Source organism: Dromiciops gliroides, chromosome 2, assembly GCF_019393635.1.
Source record: "Dromiciops gliroides isolate mDroGli1 chromosome 2, mDroGli1.pri, whole genome shotgun sequence".
Taxonomy (NCBI): domain Eukaryota; kingdom Metazoa; phylum Chordata; class Mammalia; order Microbiotheria; family Microbiotheriidae; genus Dromiciops; species Dromiciops gliroides.
The window spans coordinates 290,444,855-290,463,355 of record NC_057862.1 but is presented as its reverse complement, the minus strand read 5'-3'; the positions used below and the strand labels follow the sequence as shown (position 1 = coordinate 290,463,355).

General features: G+C 36.9%; 1 protein-coding gene and 1 pseudogene across 1 annotated transcript in view; one reads left to right on the top strand and one right to left on the bottom strand.

Moving 5' to 3' along the window:
* Positions 1 to 18,501, bottom strand: part of PPP1R13B (protein phosphatase 1 regulatory subunit 13B) — a 121,672-nt gene that overhangs the window by 55,052 nt on the left and 48,119 nt on the right. The window contains exons 3-4 of the mRNA XM_043982279.1: positions 11,302 to 11,421; positions 4,254 to 4,330 (exon numbers count right to left, since the gene is read on the bottom strand). Coding sequence (XP_043838214.1) covers positions 4,254 to 4,330; positions 11,302 to 11,421 — 197 coding nt within the window. The remainder of the gene's footprint in view (positions 1 to 4,253; positions 4,331 to 11,301; positions 11,422 to 18,501) is intronic.
* On the top strand, positions 9,547 to 9,959 carry LOC122740284 (annotated as a pseudogene).

Genomic DNA, 18,501 nt, shown 5'->3' with positions numbered 1-18,501 from the left:
AAAAAATTAACTTAAATTAGAATGTGGAAAAGTGCACAATAGGTCATACTAATTCACCTAACTCTTTTAAAAGTTCAAAATGAATAAGGGGATATTCATCCATTAAAGAATGGCTTAAAAGATTATGGTATAAAAATGTAACAAAATACTATTATTCTATAAGAAGTGATAAAAATGGATGTTTTCAGAGGACTCTATAATGATACAAAATGAAACTGAAAAAGATTCAGAACAAGTTCTTCATTAACAATAAAGAGGGGGTTGGATAGAGCACCGGCCCTGGAGTCAGGAGGACCTGAGTTCAAATCCAGCCTCAGACACTTAATACTTACTAGCTGTGTGACCCTGGGCAAGTCACTTGACCCCAATTGTCTCACTAAAAAAAAAAAATTAAAAAAAAAAAAACAAAGAGGGGAGCAGCTAGGTGGCACAATGAATAAAGCACCAGCCCTGGATTCAGCAGGACCTGAGTTCAAATCCAGCCTCAGACACTTGATGCTTACTAGCTATATGACCCTGGGCAAGTCACTTAACCCTCATTGCCCTGCCAAAAACAAAAACAAACAAAAAAATAAAGCCACACAGGCAATAAGTGTCACTGCCCCGCCACCACCCCCCCCCCAAAAAAAGTAAAGGAAAACAATTTTGAAGACTTACTGAGTGGATCTACTTGGGCAAAACTAGGGGAATGCACAGATGACAAATACACAGGATCTAAGTCTTTTGGGGGAGGGAGGGGTAGGGAATGAGGGTTAAGTGACTTGCCCAGGGTCACACAGCTAGTAAGTGTCAAGTGTCTGGGGTCGGATATGAACTCAGGTCCTCCTGAATCCAGGGCTGGTGCTTTAACCACTGTACTACCCAGCTGCCCCAAGATCTAAGTCTTGCTACAATTTCAGATGTTCCTAAGTCACAGGCTCTAACCATGAAATTTCACTGCCTCCCAACACCTAGTCCTTTAATATGAGTATGTCTAAAGCAGGGCCTCTTAAACTGGGATCCATCGACTTGTGGTTTGTTTTTTTTAATATTTTAATAACTACTTCAATATAGTTGGTTATCTTTGTAATCCTATATATTTTATTTTACTCATTAAAAAAACATTGTGATAAGGGGTCTATAACACAAAAAAGTTAAGAACATCTAGTTTAAACAATTTATTTATGGATGTAATCTATTTAAAATAGAATTAATTCAGATGTCTAAAACATTTTCTTGAGGTTTAAATACAACTAATAATCTGTTTTTCTAAGAACAATGTCTGAAGAACAAAAGTTAACTTTAGCTGTCCTACAATAATTAACCAAAAATTTACTTATTCATATTCAGAAATAAGCTATCCTTTTCTCTCTCTTTTTTTCATTTTGCTACAGCTCTGAGGGTATTAAGTTTTAAGGTTTGTTATCTAAAAGGTTTAATAAACAAAGAAGAATAAGTTCTAAATAAACACTCACCAAAGCAAAATACAATTTTCTGACCATACTCAGCCTAAAAGACATTGGATAACTCTAAGCTTCTCAAGTTTTCCACCATTCTCTAGTGCTGGCATTTTTCTAAAATTGGCACTTTTCCAATTCCAACAACAAAGAATAAATGTCACGTGTTGCATAAGAGTAAGCCGATTAAACCCTTGAACTTGAAGCTACCCTTCCTCCATCTGAAACAGTACAATAAACCTATCTAGTTTTCTGAATGCTGGCTATTCATTTTTTTAATTTAATTTTTTTTAAACATCACTGTCACTTCCCAATAGTCACCCCAACCCTGACCCAGACCCCTATAACAAAGAAGTATTTAAATACACTCATCCTTCAATAAAGTCCCCAATCCCAATCCACAATCATCCCTTGTAGTAAAAGAAAAAGTTAAGCAAAACTGATAATAACAGTCTGTGACTGCCACACTGTCCAAACCCTTTCTCCAATGAGAGGAAAGTGTTTCATCATGTACTCTGGAATCAATGTTGGTTTGTTTTGTTTTGTTCTGATTTTAAAATTTTATTTACAGAGGGTATCCAAAAAGTCTTAGTATAGTTTTAAGCTTTAATAACTTCAGAAGCATGAATGCTACAAAACCTCAGACACTTGACAATTACTAGCTGTGTGGCCCTGGGCAAGTCACTTAACCCACATTGCCCTGCATAAAAACCAACCAAACAAACAAAAACAACCCACACCACAATATAGAGAAAAACAACTCCAAAAGATTCAGAAATCTGATCAGTGTAATAAACAATCATGACCCCTGAGTACAAATGAAGAAGCATGCTACCCATCTTTTGACAAAGGTGATGGACTCAAGGTGCAGAATAAGACTTACATTTTTGGGTATGGCCAATCTTTTTGTGGCCAAGGTTTTGTTTTGCTTGACTGAATATTTGTTTAAAGGGTTTTGCTTTTCTTTCTTTCCTTAAACAGAGAAAGGAGAGTGGGAATAACAGAGACAGGGTTTCTTCCTGTCCCCCACCCCAAAACAAGACTAGAAGAAATCATAAACAAGCAGAACCACTTTGAAAGTTATGTTTTCCTAGAATAAGAACTCTCAGAGGACAAATGATGTCCCCTTTAAATCTTCAAGTATCTAAAGAGCAAGCTGGTATTAGACTTTTATTGATTGGTCTCAGAGCTATAACCAAGAGCAATGGGTAAAAGTGCAAGAAGACAACTATCATAATAACAACAACAATGACAATAAAAGTAATATTTATGGTGCCTACTATTTGCCAGGCACTGTGCTTAGCACTATATAAATATTCTCTCATGCAATCCTCTCAACAAACTTAGGAAATAGGTGCTATTATCTCCACTTTACAGTTAAGGAAACTCAGGCAAACAGATTAAGTGACTTGTCCAAGGTCACCCAGCTAGTTTCTGAGATAGGATTTGATTCCAGGGCCAATTCTCACTGTGCCACCTAGCTTCCTTAATTCAAGCTCGATATTAGAAAGAACTTCTAACTAGAACTGTTTACAAGTGGAATGGGTTGGATCAGGGTTCACCTTCATGGGAGGTCTTCAATCAAATGGCTACTTCTCTAGTATACTGTACCAAGGATTCTTTTTAGGTATCAGACTAAATGGTCACTGAAGTCCCTTTCCAATTCTGTAATTCTGTGACAATTTAACACAATGTATTCCAAAAATAATCCTATTTTAAGCTATGTTAATAGAAGTACAGAATCCAAAATGAAGAAAGAGATAGTCTGCTGTATTCCTCCTTCATCAGATACATAGATCCAGTTCTGGGTGCCATGGTTTAGGAAGGTAAACCATCCAAGAATGTGGCCTGGATTTAAGAGGGACCAGAAAACCACACTGTATGGCTAAAAGAGCTTCCCTCAATAAGGGGAACTTGGGAAGGCAGGTGGAAAAGGAAATATTTATAATTGTTATATATTTGATGGGTAGCATGGGAAAGTAAGACAGAAATATATGTTGGCTGAACCTAAGGAAAAACCTTTGTAGCAATTAGAACTACCCGATAATGGTATGGGTTGTTTTGTGAATGCTGATTTTCCCATTACTTGAAGGATGCAAGCAGAAGCTGGAAAAAAACTTGTCAGGAATATTATAGAGGGGAAGGACTATATTGCCTCTGAAATCCCTTCTAAATTCAAGGGTCCATGAAGCCCCAATTCTCCATGTAGTCCCCAAATTCCCCACCTGTATTCAATTTTAGTCCCCAATTCTCACTATTACTTTATACTTTTCTTCTAAACCTACTCCTTAACTACAAATCACTATCTTCTTTAGCACATGAACCAAAGGATATATGTCAAGTATAAAGACAAATATTTAAGAATACCAATAAAGGACCTAATTTATAGATCATAAGATCAGAGCTTCAGAAGCTAAAAGAGACATCAAAGTTAATTTAGTACAAACCACACAGTGTTCTTTCCATAATGCCACACTCCAGGACTCAAATAACTACCACATGAAAAACCAAAAACGGGGCACAAAACTACTTGCAATGATACTTTCCCTAATTTTTCTGACTCTCTGAAGCTCAAGAGTCTTTGGGACCATAACCTTTCCCTAGGAGCATTGCAAAGAACAGATATGGTTCCTACTAAATCCATGAGTGGAAGGACTACCTCTGGTCCCAAAGCTTAAGCACTTTGGGCAATTAATAAAAATAAATTCTGCTCAGAAGAAAAAAAAAAGATTTTTTTAAAAATTAAAGCTATTCTACAATCCACATTTATCAATAAAGAACATGTTAAAGTATTAAATTATATTCAATATTACCTACCCCATTTTCAGTATGTTTCTCAGCAGATGTACTAATTCCATTTCTTTGATTTCTTTGATCTTGGATCTGGCGACCACCTAGAAAGGATAAGTATCAATCTTACTAAAAATTTCAAATAAAAAATAGATTTCCCAAATTTATTAATTGCATGTACTCATTAAACATTTATAACAAGTCTGGTATGTGCATAATACTTTGGTAGTCATCAGGATCACACAATCCAGAGACTTGTTAGCTGGAAGAGGATCTCAGAAAGAACCTAGTCATAGTCCTTTAATTTTATAGAGGACAAAAACAGAGATAGAGAAGTAGCCAGCCAAAAGTCACCAAGGTTATAAGCAGCAGAGTTGTGGTCCAGCGTTCCTTTCACTACTTAACAGTTTAAAAACAAAAATGTGCAACCTCTCATTTAAGGTTGAAGCTAAGTCTTTCTTCTACTTTTCAATTTTCACAAAGCATCAAAGTTGGTGAGCTATTTAGAAAGGCCTTTTCACTTCACAGACGGTGTCCCAAAAGTCTTAGTGCAGTTGTTCGGACAGTCCATATTAGACTAAAATTTAACTGAACACTCAACAGTGGAAAAATAGAAAAAAGCCACACTTCCTTATAATAAAGTGGATAGAAAACAAATTGTGGTCACAATGGTCTTATGGCTTCAAATATGGCAGTTTTGTGAACCATCTTGCTCAACAGAATTCATTGTCCATATATAAAGTTATAAATCTCATTTCATATATCGTTCAACCTTGAAACTTACTTATTTAAAATTGTGATTCCTAGCCTTTTTTCCTTACTCAATAAAAAGTATGATCTACAATATCATAACTAACACTTGTAACAGCTAGCACTCTCAATATTAGAATCTCCTTTAAATGTTAGTCTCCATGGCCTGAGTGGCATATATGACCACTTGTTTGGAAAAGAATAAAACAAACAACAAAGAGGAAAGAAAATTAAAAGTCAAATTAAAAAACTGTATTTTTCTAGTGGTAGTTTCTATGCTAGGGAAATATAAATACAGTTGGCAAACAATAAAGGGAACTTCATGTGTATATATGTCTATAAGTACATCAATTTCTCCATCTTGTCCCCAGTACCTACCACAATGACATACACAAAAAAAGCACTCAGTAAATGTGTACAGTGATAAAATCTTAATGATTAATAGTGTACTGAGCAAGACAGTGGAGTACAAGCCAGGACCCTGGTGTTTTGGTTTTTTTCTTTCCCTAATCTTAACAGTATTTTTTTTTCCAGTTACATGTAAAGATAGTTTTCAAAATTTGTTTTTATAAGATTTTGAGTTCCAAATTTTTCTCCCTACCCCCTCCCAAGACCAATGTGATATAGGTTATACATGTACAGTAATGTTAAACCTATTTCCGCATTAGTCATGTTGTAAAAGAAGAATCAGAACAAAAGGGAAAACCCTCAAGAAAGAAAAAAAAAAGTATGCTTAGATCTGAATTCAGATTCCACAGTATTTTTTTCTGGCTGTGGATAGCATTTTCTATCATGAGTCTTTTGGAACTGTCTCGCATCATTGAACTGGCATATAATTGAACAAAATATTTCCTAACGATTGCTTCAATTTCTTCAATGGTGGTGATTTCACCCTTTTCATTTTTGGTACTGAATATTTGGTGGGTTTTTTTCTTTTAAAAAAAAATAAGGGGGCAGCTAGGTGGCATAGTGGATAAAGCACTTGGCCCTGGATTCAGGAGTACCTGAGTTGAAATCCGGCCTCAGACACTTGACACTTACTAGCTGTGTGACCCTGGGCAAGTCACTTAACCCTCATTGCCCAGCCAAAAAAAAAATTTTTAATTAAATTAATCAATGACTTATCTATCTTATTGATTTTTCTTTCAATTTATTAATCTTGCCTTTGGTTTTTGGGATTTCCAATTTGATGTTTACTTAGGGATTTTTAATTTGTTCTTTTTCTAGTTTTGTTTTTTTGGTGAGGCAATTGGGGTTAAGTGACTTGCCCAAGGTCACTCTATCCACTGTACCACCTAGCTGCCCCAAAGGTTTTTTTTGTTTGTTTTAATTTTGTTTTGTTTTTTGTGTTTTTTTGCAGGGCAATGAGGGTTAGGCAACTTGCCCAGGGTCACACAACTAGTTAAGTGTCAAGTGTCTGAGGCCGGATTTGAACTCAGGTCCTCCTGAATCCAGGGCCAGTGCTTCATCCACTGTGCCACCTAGCTGTCCCCCTTTTTCAAGTTTTTTTAGTTGCATGACCTCCATTGATCTGCTCTTTCTCTATTTTATTGATGTATGAGTTTAGAAACATAAATTTTCCCCAAAGTACTGCTTTGGCCACATCCCATAAATTTTGGTATGTTGTCTCATTATTGTCAATCTCTTTAATATTAAGTTAGATCTCCTTGATTCCAGGTTAAACACTCTATCCACTGGCAATATTATAGAACACATTATAATTATTATTATATATATGAACATTCCAAAAAAGAAGCAGTCCAAACTAAAGTGAGCATGTCTTCATCTAGAATAGGTCATGACATATGGACACCACTTCCATTTATTGTTTGAGCAGCTACACAAGTAGCTCAAGGGATACTGCAGACATTATCAAATACTTTGCTGAAGGAAAGTATGTTGTCAGGATATTTTTGTGAACAAGAGAAAAAGATAAAAGCTGACATTAAGAGTAAGGCAGGGGGGCAGCTAGATGGCACAGTGGATGGAGCACCGGCCCTGGAGTCAGGAGTACCTGAGTTCAAATCTGGCCTCAGACACTTAACACTTACTAGCTGTGTGACCCTGGGCAAGTCACTTAACCCCAATTGCCTCACTAAAAAAAAAAAAAAAAAAAAAAAAGAGTAAGGCAGATTCAGAATGACCATATCCAAAGAGAAGTCATCAGAGGATAGAGTAACCCAAGGGTCTTTCATCGAGTTTATACTGTTCAACATTTTTACTAGTGGCTTAAAGACAGAGACAGTATATTTATCAAATTTGTTGAAGACAAAATTGTTGACTACCCTCAAAATATTTGATAACTGTCAAGATACAGAAAAATCTTGAGAAGTTAAAACATTAGACCAAAATTAAGATGAGATTTAATCCAGATAAAGATCTTACACTTAAGATTTTTTAAATCAACTTTAAGAGTCTAATATGGGGGCAGCTAGATGGCGCAGTGGATAGAGCACCAGCCCTGGAGTCAAGAGTACCCGAGTTCAAATCCGTCCTCAGACATTTAACACTTACTGGCTGTGTGACCCTGAGCAAGTCACTTAACCCCAATTGCCTCACAAAAATAAATAAATTTAAAAAAAAAAAGAGTCTAATATGGAGGACTAGGGTGTAGGGGAGAGTTAGCCAGAAAAGGATAGTGATTTAATTGGTAAAGGGAATTCCCAAATAAGGAAATCCATTCTACAACTGCAAATTGGCAACTGTTATTCAAGCTACTGTCTTAGAGCATTTCTTAGAGCACTGAGAAGTGATTTACCCAGGATCACAGTGTAGAATGTGCCGAAAGCAAGAATTGAACCTAGTTGGCCCAAAACCACTCTCCATTCACTCAACACTCTGCCTCTAATGTACCTAAACAGCAGGCTGAAAAAGTGTTCTAGGATCAAAAAAAAAATCTGATGAGTTTAGTGATTTGAAAGCTCAGTGTCTGAAGAGTATAACATGGAAATCAAAATAGTTAATGTAATTCTAGGATTCACTAACAGAGGTATAATCTATCAGGGAGAGGGGAGAGAAATACATTAGAAAATTAAGGTGATATACAAACAAAAGATATTATTTTTTAAAGGGAAAGAAGTAGGATATACAGAACAAATTAAATCAATAGCCCTGCCTTAGTCATCCTACTTTTGTAATGCTATGTTCAGTTCTGGCACCACAATTTAGGAAGGATATTGAGTAACAAGCATACTTGGAAAGGGCAACCAAGATGATGGTGAAAAGAAAAGAAGTATGGCATAAATATAAAAGGTTTAAATCATTTTGTAAGGCAGGTATCAAACTCACCTGCAAAAGATGGTGCAACAGATTATAATGTGGTTGGGAAATGTTAATAAAAGAAATAAAAATCAAATGCAACACAGATAATGTTAATTTGTGGTTTTCTAAATCAATATGCAGCTTCAGGGTTCCCTTTCTATTTGAATTTGACACCACTGACTTCACTATGGGTGATGCTTCTTCTGTGTGAACAGTTTGATAGTTGTAAAGGGAAGAAAAGAACTTTCATTTATTAAAAATAGATAAAATGTGAGCATAAAGAAATGGTTTTCAGAGACAGAACCAAGAACTCTGAACACTATGCAGTGTTTGAAGCTGCAAAGTACTGCGGTCCCTCAAATCATTTGCATGTAACACTGTTCGAGTTTTAAAAGCTAAAATTCAAACTGAAAAATCACGTAAATGTAGAATACAGGAAGAATAATTAAGATCAGTTGATTTCATAGGGGGGGTTTTATATCATAAGTGAAAGAGATGAATCACTGAGTACTAGGAGGCTGATTTGAGCTACTGAAAGGTGAAAATAAACTGAAGAACCTTCCAAGTCAAGACTGAAGACCAAAGAAATATCATTAGGGAAGAAAGTTAATTCTGTAAGAACTTCTTTAAGAAGCAGCAATGAGAGGCAGGGCCAAAATGCCAAAATAGTTAGCAAACACCTTGGCAATCTGGTAAAACTCATGGACCCTTTTTCTAAATAAAGTTTTTAAATCCAAAAAATATACAGGATTACAAAATAAACAAATTATGTTGAAATAGTTATCACAATATTTTTTAAGAACGTTTTCACAGATCCTAGGTTAAAAATCCGTGTTGTAAATGTTTTGTTGATTTGAGAATAGAGGACTGATTCAACTAGAAAAATGATGAGGATCAGAAAGGGAGCAGTTAGCAAACAGGCAACTTCCTGTGGTACACAAATGTTCCTAATGGGACCAGTGAATTAAATGCCTGAATTCCAGAGTTGTGAAGTCACCTAGAGAACATCAGTTTTCCTTACTGAAGTATTTCCTTGCCAGGCTTCTGTAAGTATGTGACCATGGTCTTTTACAGATACTGAGCTCACTGGTGGGAGGATGTGACCCAGCTTTATGTACAGATTGTGATATTATTCCTGTATTTACTTGAATACATAAGTCTCTATTATGTCATCATTTCTTGCTACTAAGAATTATGTTTCAAAACTAAATGTATCGAATCATGTGACAGCAGGTTCAAGAGGAAGTGACTGTAGCAGTCGGAGCTACCTGCGACCGAGGACAGCGGCGGCCCTGGCAGCCTGAGCCAGGTCTGGGGACTGTCTCCACGGGAGGAAGGGGCTCATCATGGCAGATGATTTGAAGAGATTCCTCTACAAAAAGTTATCAAGTGTTGAAGGTCTTCATGCCATTGTAGTTTCAGACAGAGATGGAGTGCCTGTTATCAAAGTGGCAAATGATAATGGCTCCAGAACACGCTTTGAGACCTGGTTTCCTGTCTACCTTTGCACTTGCAACAGACCAGGGCAGCAAACTTGGACTTTCAAAAAACAAAAGTATCATTTGCTACAATAACACATACCAAGTAGTCCAATTCAATCGATTACCATCGGTGGTGAGTTTCATAGCAAGCAGCAGTGCTAATACTAGACTGATTGTCAGCCTAGAAAAGGAGCTTGCCCCATTGTTTCAAGAGTTGAGACAGGTCGTGGAATGTTCCTAACCTGACTGTGGCCTGGCCCTGGCCATGTTGTTTTGATCCCAATGAGTCCAGTCCAGCAGCCTTGACTTCATCAAGTAATGTTGACTCCACACACTCAGAAAAGACAACTTCCCCCAACTTAGACTGAAGAAGAAGATTGTATTTATTATTTCTAAATCGATGGACTGTTGTGTTGGGTTTTAGGCTCAATCTTTCTATAGTATGGTTCAGTATCTATCACAGCTCCCATAGAGTTTAGCTCAGCCACCAATGAGGGATGAGATTCTTATCCAGTGGATCAGAATCAAAGTGTTCCCATGATCCACATGAGCCACCTAAAGCTCCCCTGTTGTGTTCAGGACCTACAGGCTTGCACTAGGTAGGTCCTGCTCTGTATATGCTCTTGCTTTACTGTGAATAATAGAGAACTTATTTTTACGTGTGTCATGTTGTGTGTTGGCACTGAGTGAGAGGAAGAGAGCCCCTAACAGCAGTAATAAAGCAGTACAATCACTAACTACCCCTGTTTATATCATTGTGAGGTAGAGATTTAGGAAAGCATTACTAATTGGTGTTTCTTCTTAAAGTGGTGTATGTCGAAAAAGAAATCTGTTGCTTTGGATTTGCTTTTACATTCAGTTGTCAAAAACCAATCAGTATTTTGATGTTTTTCTCTTTGTATGATTTAAGTCTAAAAATCAGTATCCAAGTTTTGGTTTGTGATGTTTATATGAATACCATAATACAACAGTTCTTTTTTCTTTTCCTAAATAAGGATCTAAATAAAATAGTATTTTGTAAAAGTTAAAAAAAACCTAAAATAGTATTTTGTAAAAGTTTAAAAAAACCCTAAAAACTAAAAACCTAAATGTGTCATGATTGTTAGTGGCTTGTTTGTGTAAATGAAAGCCTATCAGCAGAACCTCAACAGGTAATGTGACATCTAAGGGGAATGTATTCCCTACAAAACAGTTTACCCCTAGAAACTTGAGAATCTGATATAGCCAAATGGTAGTGACCCTTCTTAGGAACACAGACCTGCCAGTGTGAGGTGCAGGTTGGCGTAAGACAGTCCAGAAAGTGTAGGAAGGAGCACTCTAAACACCCCTAACATACATAAAAGAATAAACCTCAAGCATACAAGAAAAAAACCCACAACTTCCTAACTATCAGAGCTATTCAATTGGGTTCCCCTCTCATCGAGTACTGCAGTTCCAAGTTGTAATGACAGATGTTAGGGAGATAAGAGGCATACTAATTATCAATCTCATCATTTTAAGGAGGGAAAAGAGAAGTTTCACCAGTAAATACAGTATTCAGATCTTCCTTAAATGAGCTTCATTTAAAATATAAATATACCTACCTTGTTCACTGCTCTCAGTTGGGGAATCCTCATGACGAAGGAAAAATTTCACTTCTTCTCTTCGGGGGCCCCACTTTTGTAGATGGTCATACATCATATGATCAAAGGGGATAGGACGTTCTAGAACAAGACAGAATATATCTCATTTATCCCAGAAATAAGACAAGGATCAGGACATGAACAAAAGCAAATATAAACAAAAAGTTTAATTTGAAGGTGTTACAGGCATTTGAAAGTTTTGCTTTGCTTCCTAATTTCTCTGAGACATTATTTTCTCAGTCCCCTAAGCTCGAAACCCAGACGTTTCTCTTCTTTCACTAAACTTGCACATCCATACAGATGCCATGATCTGTCAATTCCACCCTGAAAAATCTCTCTACTGTAGCCCGCCCTCCTAATCCACTACAACTTCAAATACTCTAAGTTCAGGTTTTTTGCCTAGATAACTGTAATACCTTCCTAACTGGCATCTGTCTCATCTCTTCTCTCATCCATCCATCCAACAGATGCCATAGTAATCCTAATGTACAAAAATGAATAGATGAAAAAGTATTTAGTAAGCACTTACTAGGTGCAAAGCACTATGCTAAGCACTGGAGATACAATACAGAAGTACAAAACAGTCCAAATCCTATGAGCAGGCAGTTTTTAAAGGAAAAAATCCAAGCTACCAATGCCATATGAAAAAATGGTGATATTTAGAGAAATAAAAATTGAAGCAACTCTAAAGCTGCCCATTAGTTTAATGAATATGACAAAAACAGAAAACGACATGTTGGAATGGCTGCAGGAACACAGGCACATTAACACACTCTTGGAACTGTGAACTGGTATAGCCATTCTGAAAAGCCATCTGAAACTAAATTGTGCATACCCTTTGACACAGAAACACCACTCCTATACCTATACCCCAAAGCAGATCGATCAAAGACAAGAAAAAATCCTATCAGCATGAAAATATAGTATATTTTTTTGTAGTGGCAAAGAACTGAAAACTAAGGAGCTGTCCATCAATTTGGGAATGGTTAAACATTATGGAGTAGGACTGTAATAGAATATCACTCCCAAAGAAAACCAGCAAGACTCATAGGAATTAACTGATGCAGGGGCAGATGAGTACATTAATAACAATTTTGTAAAGACAACATTAAAAGGTTTAAGAACTGATCAATACAAAGAGAAATTGATTCCTGAGGCCCAATGCTGAAAGCACACTACCAATTCTCATGAAAAAGAAGTGAAAGATTATAGGCAAAACAGGAATCTCTTTTGTTTCAGTATGCATATTGATTACAAAGGTTTTAGGGGGTTTTCCCCAACTGGGGTGAGGGGAGGCAGTAGAAGAAGATAAATGCTTGTTTATTGAAAAAAAATTAAATTTAAACTTTTTTTTTTTAAAAAGCAAGGGAGTACTTTTTCTCAAGGAGTTCACATTCTACTGGGGGGAGAAAACACAGGACAATCCTGCTTATGTAACTCTTCACTGTTTATGGCATAAAATATAAATAAATGCCTTAGGTTAGCATTCAAGACCCTGCACAATTTGGCCCTAAGTCACATGTTCTTCCTCATCAAGAGGACGCTTAGGGCCATGGGTTCTACTAGGCAGCTGGTGGTACAGTGGATAACAGGAAAATCCTGGAAGCAGGAAGGCCAGAGTTCAAATCCAGACTAAGACAATTACTAGCTGCATGACCCTGAGCAAATCACTTCACCTCTATGTGTCTCAATTTCTTCAACTGTACAATGGGGGTCCTAATAGCCCTAACTTCTCCAAGTTTATTGTGAGGATCAAATGAAATTACATTTACAAAGCACTTAGCATATAGCACCTGGCACAGAGAAGGGGCTGAGTAAGTGCTTGTTTCAGAACTACTTGCCATTCCCCGATCTCGTCGTGCTCTTCTCTATTTCTATGCTCACATCCTCCTCCATCTCTATCAACACAAATCCTTCCCTTCTTTCAAGGGCCAGCTCTGGGACAAGCTCCTCCAGAAAAATTTCCCTCCTAAAAGGAATCTCTCCCGTCTCTCTGTCTGGCAGGAGCTGTTGTTTGGTTCATCTACATATGTCCAGGACATAAAGACAGTGCATTGTAACAGTAAACCCTTAACAAATATTTGTTGAAGTGGTAATTAGAATTTCAAAATTTTCACAGATAAAATAAGCAATATAAGGAAACAAATTAGTAAATATGTAAAAGCAAGAGAATCAAAATACAATATTGCCAAGTTTCTTTTTAAATTGTACTTCTTTCATCGCTATTTCTCTTTTCCCTCATATTTACAGTAATCTCAAGCAACTGCCTCTATCCATCACCATGAGCAAGAACGATTAAGTAAAGAAAATTATAGGGAGTCACAGGCCTATTTCAGTAAACATTTTCCAATAGCTAGGACACAAATGTTCTCCCAGGAATACTCTATGGTTCTAAGTTTCAGAATACCACAACCTGTAAGAAACCAAAATTGCAAATAAATCCAAAGAAAAATAAACAGATGCAAGATGGGCACAATTGATATGTTTCCAAAGATGGTTTATGAGCAAGAAATGGTATATGGATATTATCAAATGTACAGTAGGAAAAGGAGGCAGATAAAGCAAAATACAACCTGAGAGCTCCACTGGTAACCATGAAATATAAGAAAAACTAGAATAAGGTCTCCAAGCATGTGGGAAGGATCCTTTTTGAGGAATCTATGAAGAACATAGATCCCAAGAATGACTGGTCATCACCTATACCAATGGAGACAGCACTCTTCACTGATATCAGAGATCTACTGAAGAATAACCCTATGGAATGCTTCAATAGATAATATAAAACTAATGATATGATCTTTAAAATCATAAAAAATTCAAAAATCATGCCAAAGAGGACTGTTAGCAGTGGTTTTATCACCTCACAATTATTGCTACAGTACTTGGAATTCTAAAAAAATCATTACAGAAAGCCTAGGATCTTGAGGGTAAAACAAAGAAAGAATTATGATACTTTCTGGGAAAAGTCCAAGCACCAAAAGCTTATTCTTTTTTTTTGTTTTTTTGGTTTTTTTGCGAGGCTATGAGGGTTAAGTGACTTGCCCAGGATCACACAGCTAGTATGAGTTAGGTGTCTGAGGCCGGATTTGAACTCAGGTCCTCCTGAATCCAGGGCCGATGCCTTATCCACTGTGCCACCTAGCTGCCCCTAGCTCATTCTTTAAAAAAAAAAAAGTTATCAACAAGATGCTATAGATCAGCCTGCCCAAACCCTGGCCCCTATTTCTCTATGTTTTTAATTTTTTTTCTATTCACTTCCTTAAGGAATGTATTAAAGACAGCAGTGTGAATTGAGTAAAAAAGAAAAAAAAAACCTGTTTCTTCCCTTAACCATTTGGAAGTATAGTCAGGAGAAGTATTCATCAGTTATGAAAACAAGATAAATACTTAAAAAAAAAATCCCATGTCCTTGGCAAATGTGATTTGTTATCTCTGAGCAAAGATTTACTCACCTATAAGATGAAGGCACTGGGCCAGATAATCTCAAAGTGACATCTAACTTTAAATCCTACAAGCCTAGAGGAAAGGAATGAGGTTCTGCCAGCTCTATAATCCAACTAAGTAATAATTCAACCTTCATACAGTTTAGTCATCTATCTGGTTTAGAAATCTTACTTTGGTTATATTAAAGGAAACTGTCTTTAGAACACAAACTCCCCAAATTAACTTTCATCTCCAGACTTCACATAATAATATTGCTCTAATTTATTATTTATTTTACATGTTTAAAATTTTTTTCCTTTTGATTTTCAATTTCTCTCCCTCTCTCCAGTCCCTGCCCCAATCCACTGAGGAGGCAAGCAATGAGATATCAATGATACCCCAGATAATATATTTAATATGGAATCCTGCTTTTAGCCTGCAAGAAAATAAATGGCCAGCAAAGACTGTGGAATTAGGTAAAATAGATTATCCATTGTAACATTAACCTCATTTTAATGAGCAGACTACCTTATCTTACTAGAAAGGCTTCATTTCTATACTTTTTAATCCTTTTTATTTATTCAGTAAAGAAATAGGAACTTCTCTACAAAATCAAAAGTCAGTATCCAAAAGGAGGTAGCTAATTATCTTAGTGTATATAGTTAAATGTATTATCTGGGGGGAAAATGGCTTCAATTATGACTGTAATATTTTAAGAAACATTGAAGGACTTATAAATATTATATTTTATTATATATTTCAATAATATCAAAACTGAACAACTAGATTAGGGAAGTGAACATACAAATATACATACATACATACATACACACACATATACACATGACTCACAGTCATTTAAAGGGATAATCTAGTTCCTGGGGGTGCTTAGTTTATATAATATGCTTTAATTTCTCATGGGAGTGAAAGGAGGCAAAATGAAGTGGTCTGGAAGTCTCTAAAAGAAGGAAGTAAGGATATGCTATATTTTTTCCAAACAAGATTGTATGGACAACAGGGTTAAGAGGTAATAAAGACTACTAATAGAGGAAGCATACTTTCATCCTCTCAGTTGAAGTGGTAGACTATAGGATTAGAATCACACGTGTGTGTGTGTGTGTGCATGCACGCACACACAACACACACACACACACACACACTCTGTCAGAAGATGTGACTGTAATGATCATCTATTAGTGGAGAGTGTGGGGGTTACTGAAATGTAATAATAATATAAAAGATGTAAATATTCAAATAATCAAATGGATCTCTTATTCAGAAGTTCGATAATCCATACTGGCCCATTCCTATGCCAACCTCATCCAAGTCCTCCCAAAAGTTTGAGGGTCCACCCAGTGTGTCAGAAACCCTCCTCATTTTTTTCATGACACAAAGAAAGTGACAGTGGAAAACTCACCTTCCACCTGAAATCCTTCACCCTAGTCAGCCCTTTTCTTCCTATCATAATAATTCCTGTCAAAACTGAATACTTCAAAATCATAATGACTAATATATACTAAGAGGTATATTGACTAAACTTGGCCCTAATGAAGAAACATGAGAAAACATCAATTTCCCTCAGAGTTTGTTGTTTAAAAGAGGGAATACTGCATTTAACTGTAGACTTTTGGTTACTTGTGTACATTTTTTCTTCCTCTTTCTTCATTCTTTTATAATAAAGGACAGCCCTATGGGAGAGGAATAGGAAATGTAGATCATGTAAAAACAAAATGATAAAAATTAATTTTTAAAAAGTTACGGCTATCGGGGGCAGCTAGGTGGCACGGTGGATAGAGTACTGGCCCTGGAGTCAGGAGTAGCTGAGTTCAAATCCGGCCTCAGACACTTACTAGCTGTGTGACCCTGGGCAAGTCACTTAACCCCAATTGCCTCACTTAAAAAAAAAAAGTTAAAGCTATCTCCCTAAACCTACACAAATGCTGCCAGAGTTGGTCTCCAGAAAAGGAGCTGATATATATAAATACTTCCAGACATCTGAAAAAGTAACCTTTATGAATGGCTATTTCTACTGCCACTGTAGTTTCTGACCTGCCTTGACCAGTGTATTTGTCATTAACAGACTGGCCAACTGGCCAATTAACCTCTTTTAACAAAGACATTTACTTAGCGGTGGGGTCAGGGATGGGGCACAGAGAATGGACACAAGCTGAAAATACTATGGTCTTTTCTTTTTACTCAGTGGCCGCCTTATAAAAGTTCACTAATAATGGGTATGGTGTGTCTACTGGGTGGCTCTTCTCCAAGGCAACTTTACTTCTGGACTGGGCTACTCCTCTGCTTAAGTAGTGTCCCCTTCTTTCAGAAAGCACAGAAACCCTGGGATCTGCAGAAATCTCACCAATTCTGGGGCAGCTAGGTGGCACAGTGGATAAAGCACCAGCCCTGGATTCAGGAGTACCTGAGTTCAAATCGGACCTCAGACCCTTACTAGCTGTGTGACTCTGGGCAAGTCACTTAACCCCAATTGCCTCACCAAAAAACAAAAAACAAAACAAAACAAAAAACCCTCCAATTCTACAGCCTTGGTTGGGTCCCCAGATTTTTCTACCTCTCAGACAACTGGTGGCAGAACAGGGTAGTATTGCTTCCAAGCAGCAGGTGACAAGGCAGAAAGGTACTGGCCCCTCTTCCACATAGCTTTAAAGTTATTATACCAAACCTTCATAATTCAGGGCCAAGTTCTCCCAGTAAGAAACCTCAATCTAGCTGATAGTGACTGACCAGTACATTATCAAATCCTCATCTCTGTAGACCAAGTCATAAACAGGTGATTTACAAGTGGCCAATAATCACAAAACATTTTGGGAGTTCAGAGTTCCCAGTTCCTAGCTATAAACTCCAAAGTCCTCTTCTCAGTCAGATGCAAATAAGCAGCAGGGAAACAAGGCCCCAAAGTTGTTTCAGTTCTAGTAAGATCATTGTGTCAGTAGGCTGATTTCTTAATGGCTTTGGGTTTATTATTGTTGTTTTAACTGAAGGTGGACATTTTTCTTTGTCTTTGTCCCTTTCGATCATCAAAATTTACAAAGTATGAAAGGGGAATAACTTTATGCACTGATTGCATCTTTTATTCCTGCTCTTCTTTAGATCTACTCACGCCTGCTCACAACCATCCGACTTCTGTGTGATTTAAAAAATGTTAATACTGTTGTAATAATAATCATAACCAGAATTTATATAACACTTTAAGGTTTGAAATATTATTTTGTTTTATCCTCACAAAAAACTCAGAAGGTTAGGTGCTATTATCCCCATTTTACAAAAGAGATAGGGATAGGTGACTTGCCCAAGTTCACACAGCTAGTTGAGACCAGAATTGAACTGAACTTGGGTCTTCCAGATGAGGTAAATAAAGTCCGGAGAAGTGAAGAGTATTGCCCATATACAATAGGAAGCTGGCCCCTATACACATTAAGGGGATTCAAATACACACAAAACCATAAGGAAATAATAATTGAAATACTGTGGGCGGCTTGCCTTTCCACTCAATATCTATTTACCCCAGGGTGTGAGTGAGGTAGAAGAATATGCCCCCAAACTAGCCTGACTGATCCAGCCCTTAAAGCCATACTCATTTCCTTTACTTATACTGTTCCACCTAGAAGCTCTTGACTTTGGAACACAAAAATTTATAAAGAACCTAGTTAGGGGGCAGCTGGGTGGCACAGTGGATAAAGTACCGGCCCTGGATTCAGGAGGACTTCATTCAAATCCAGC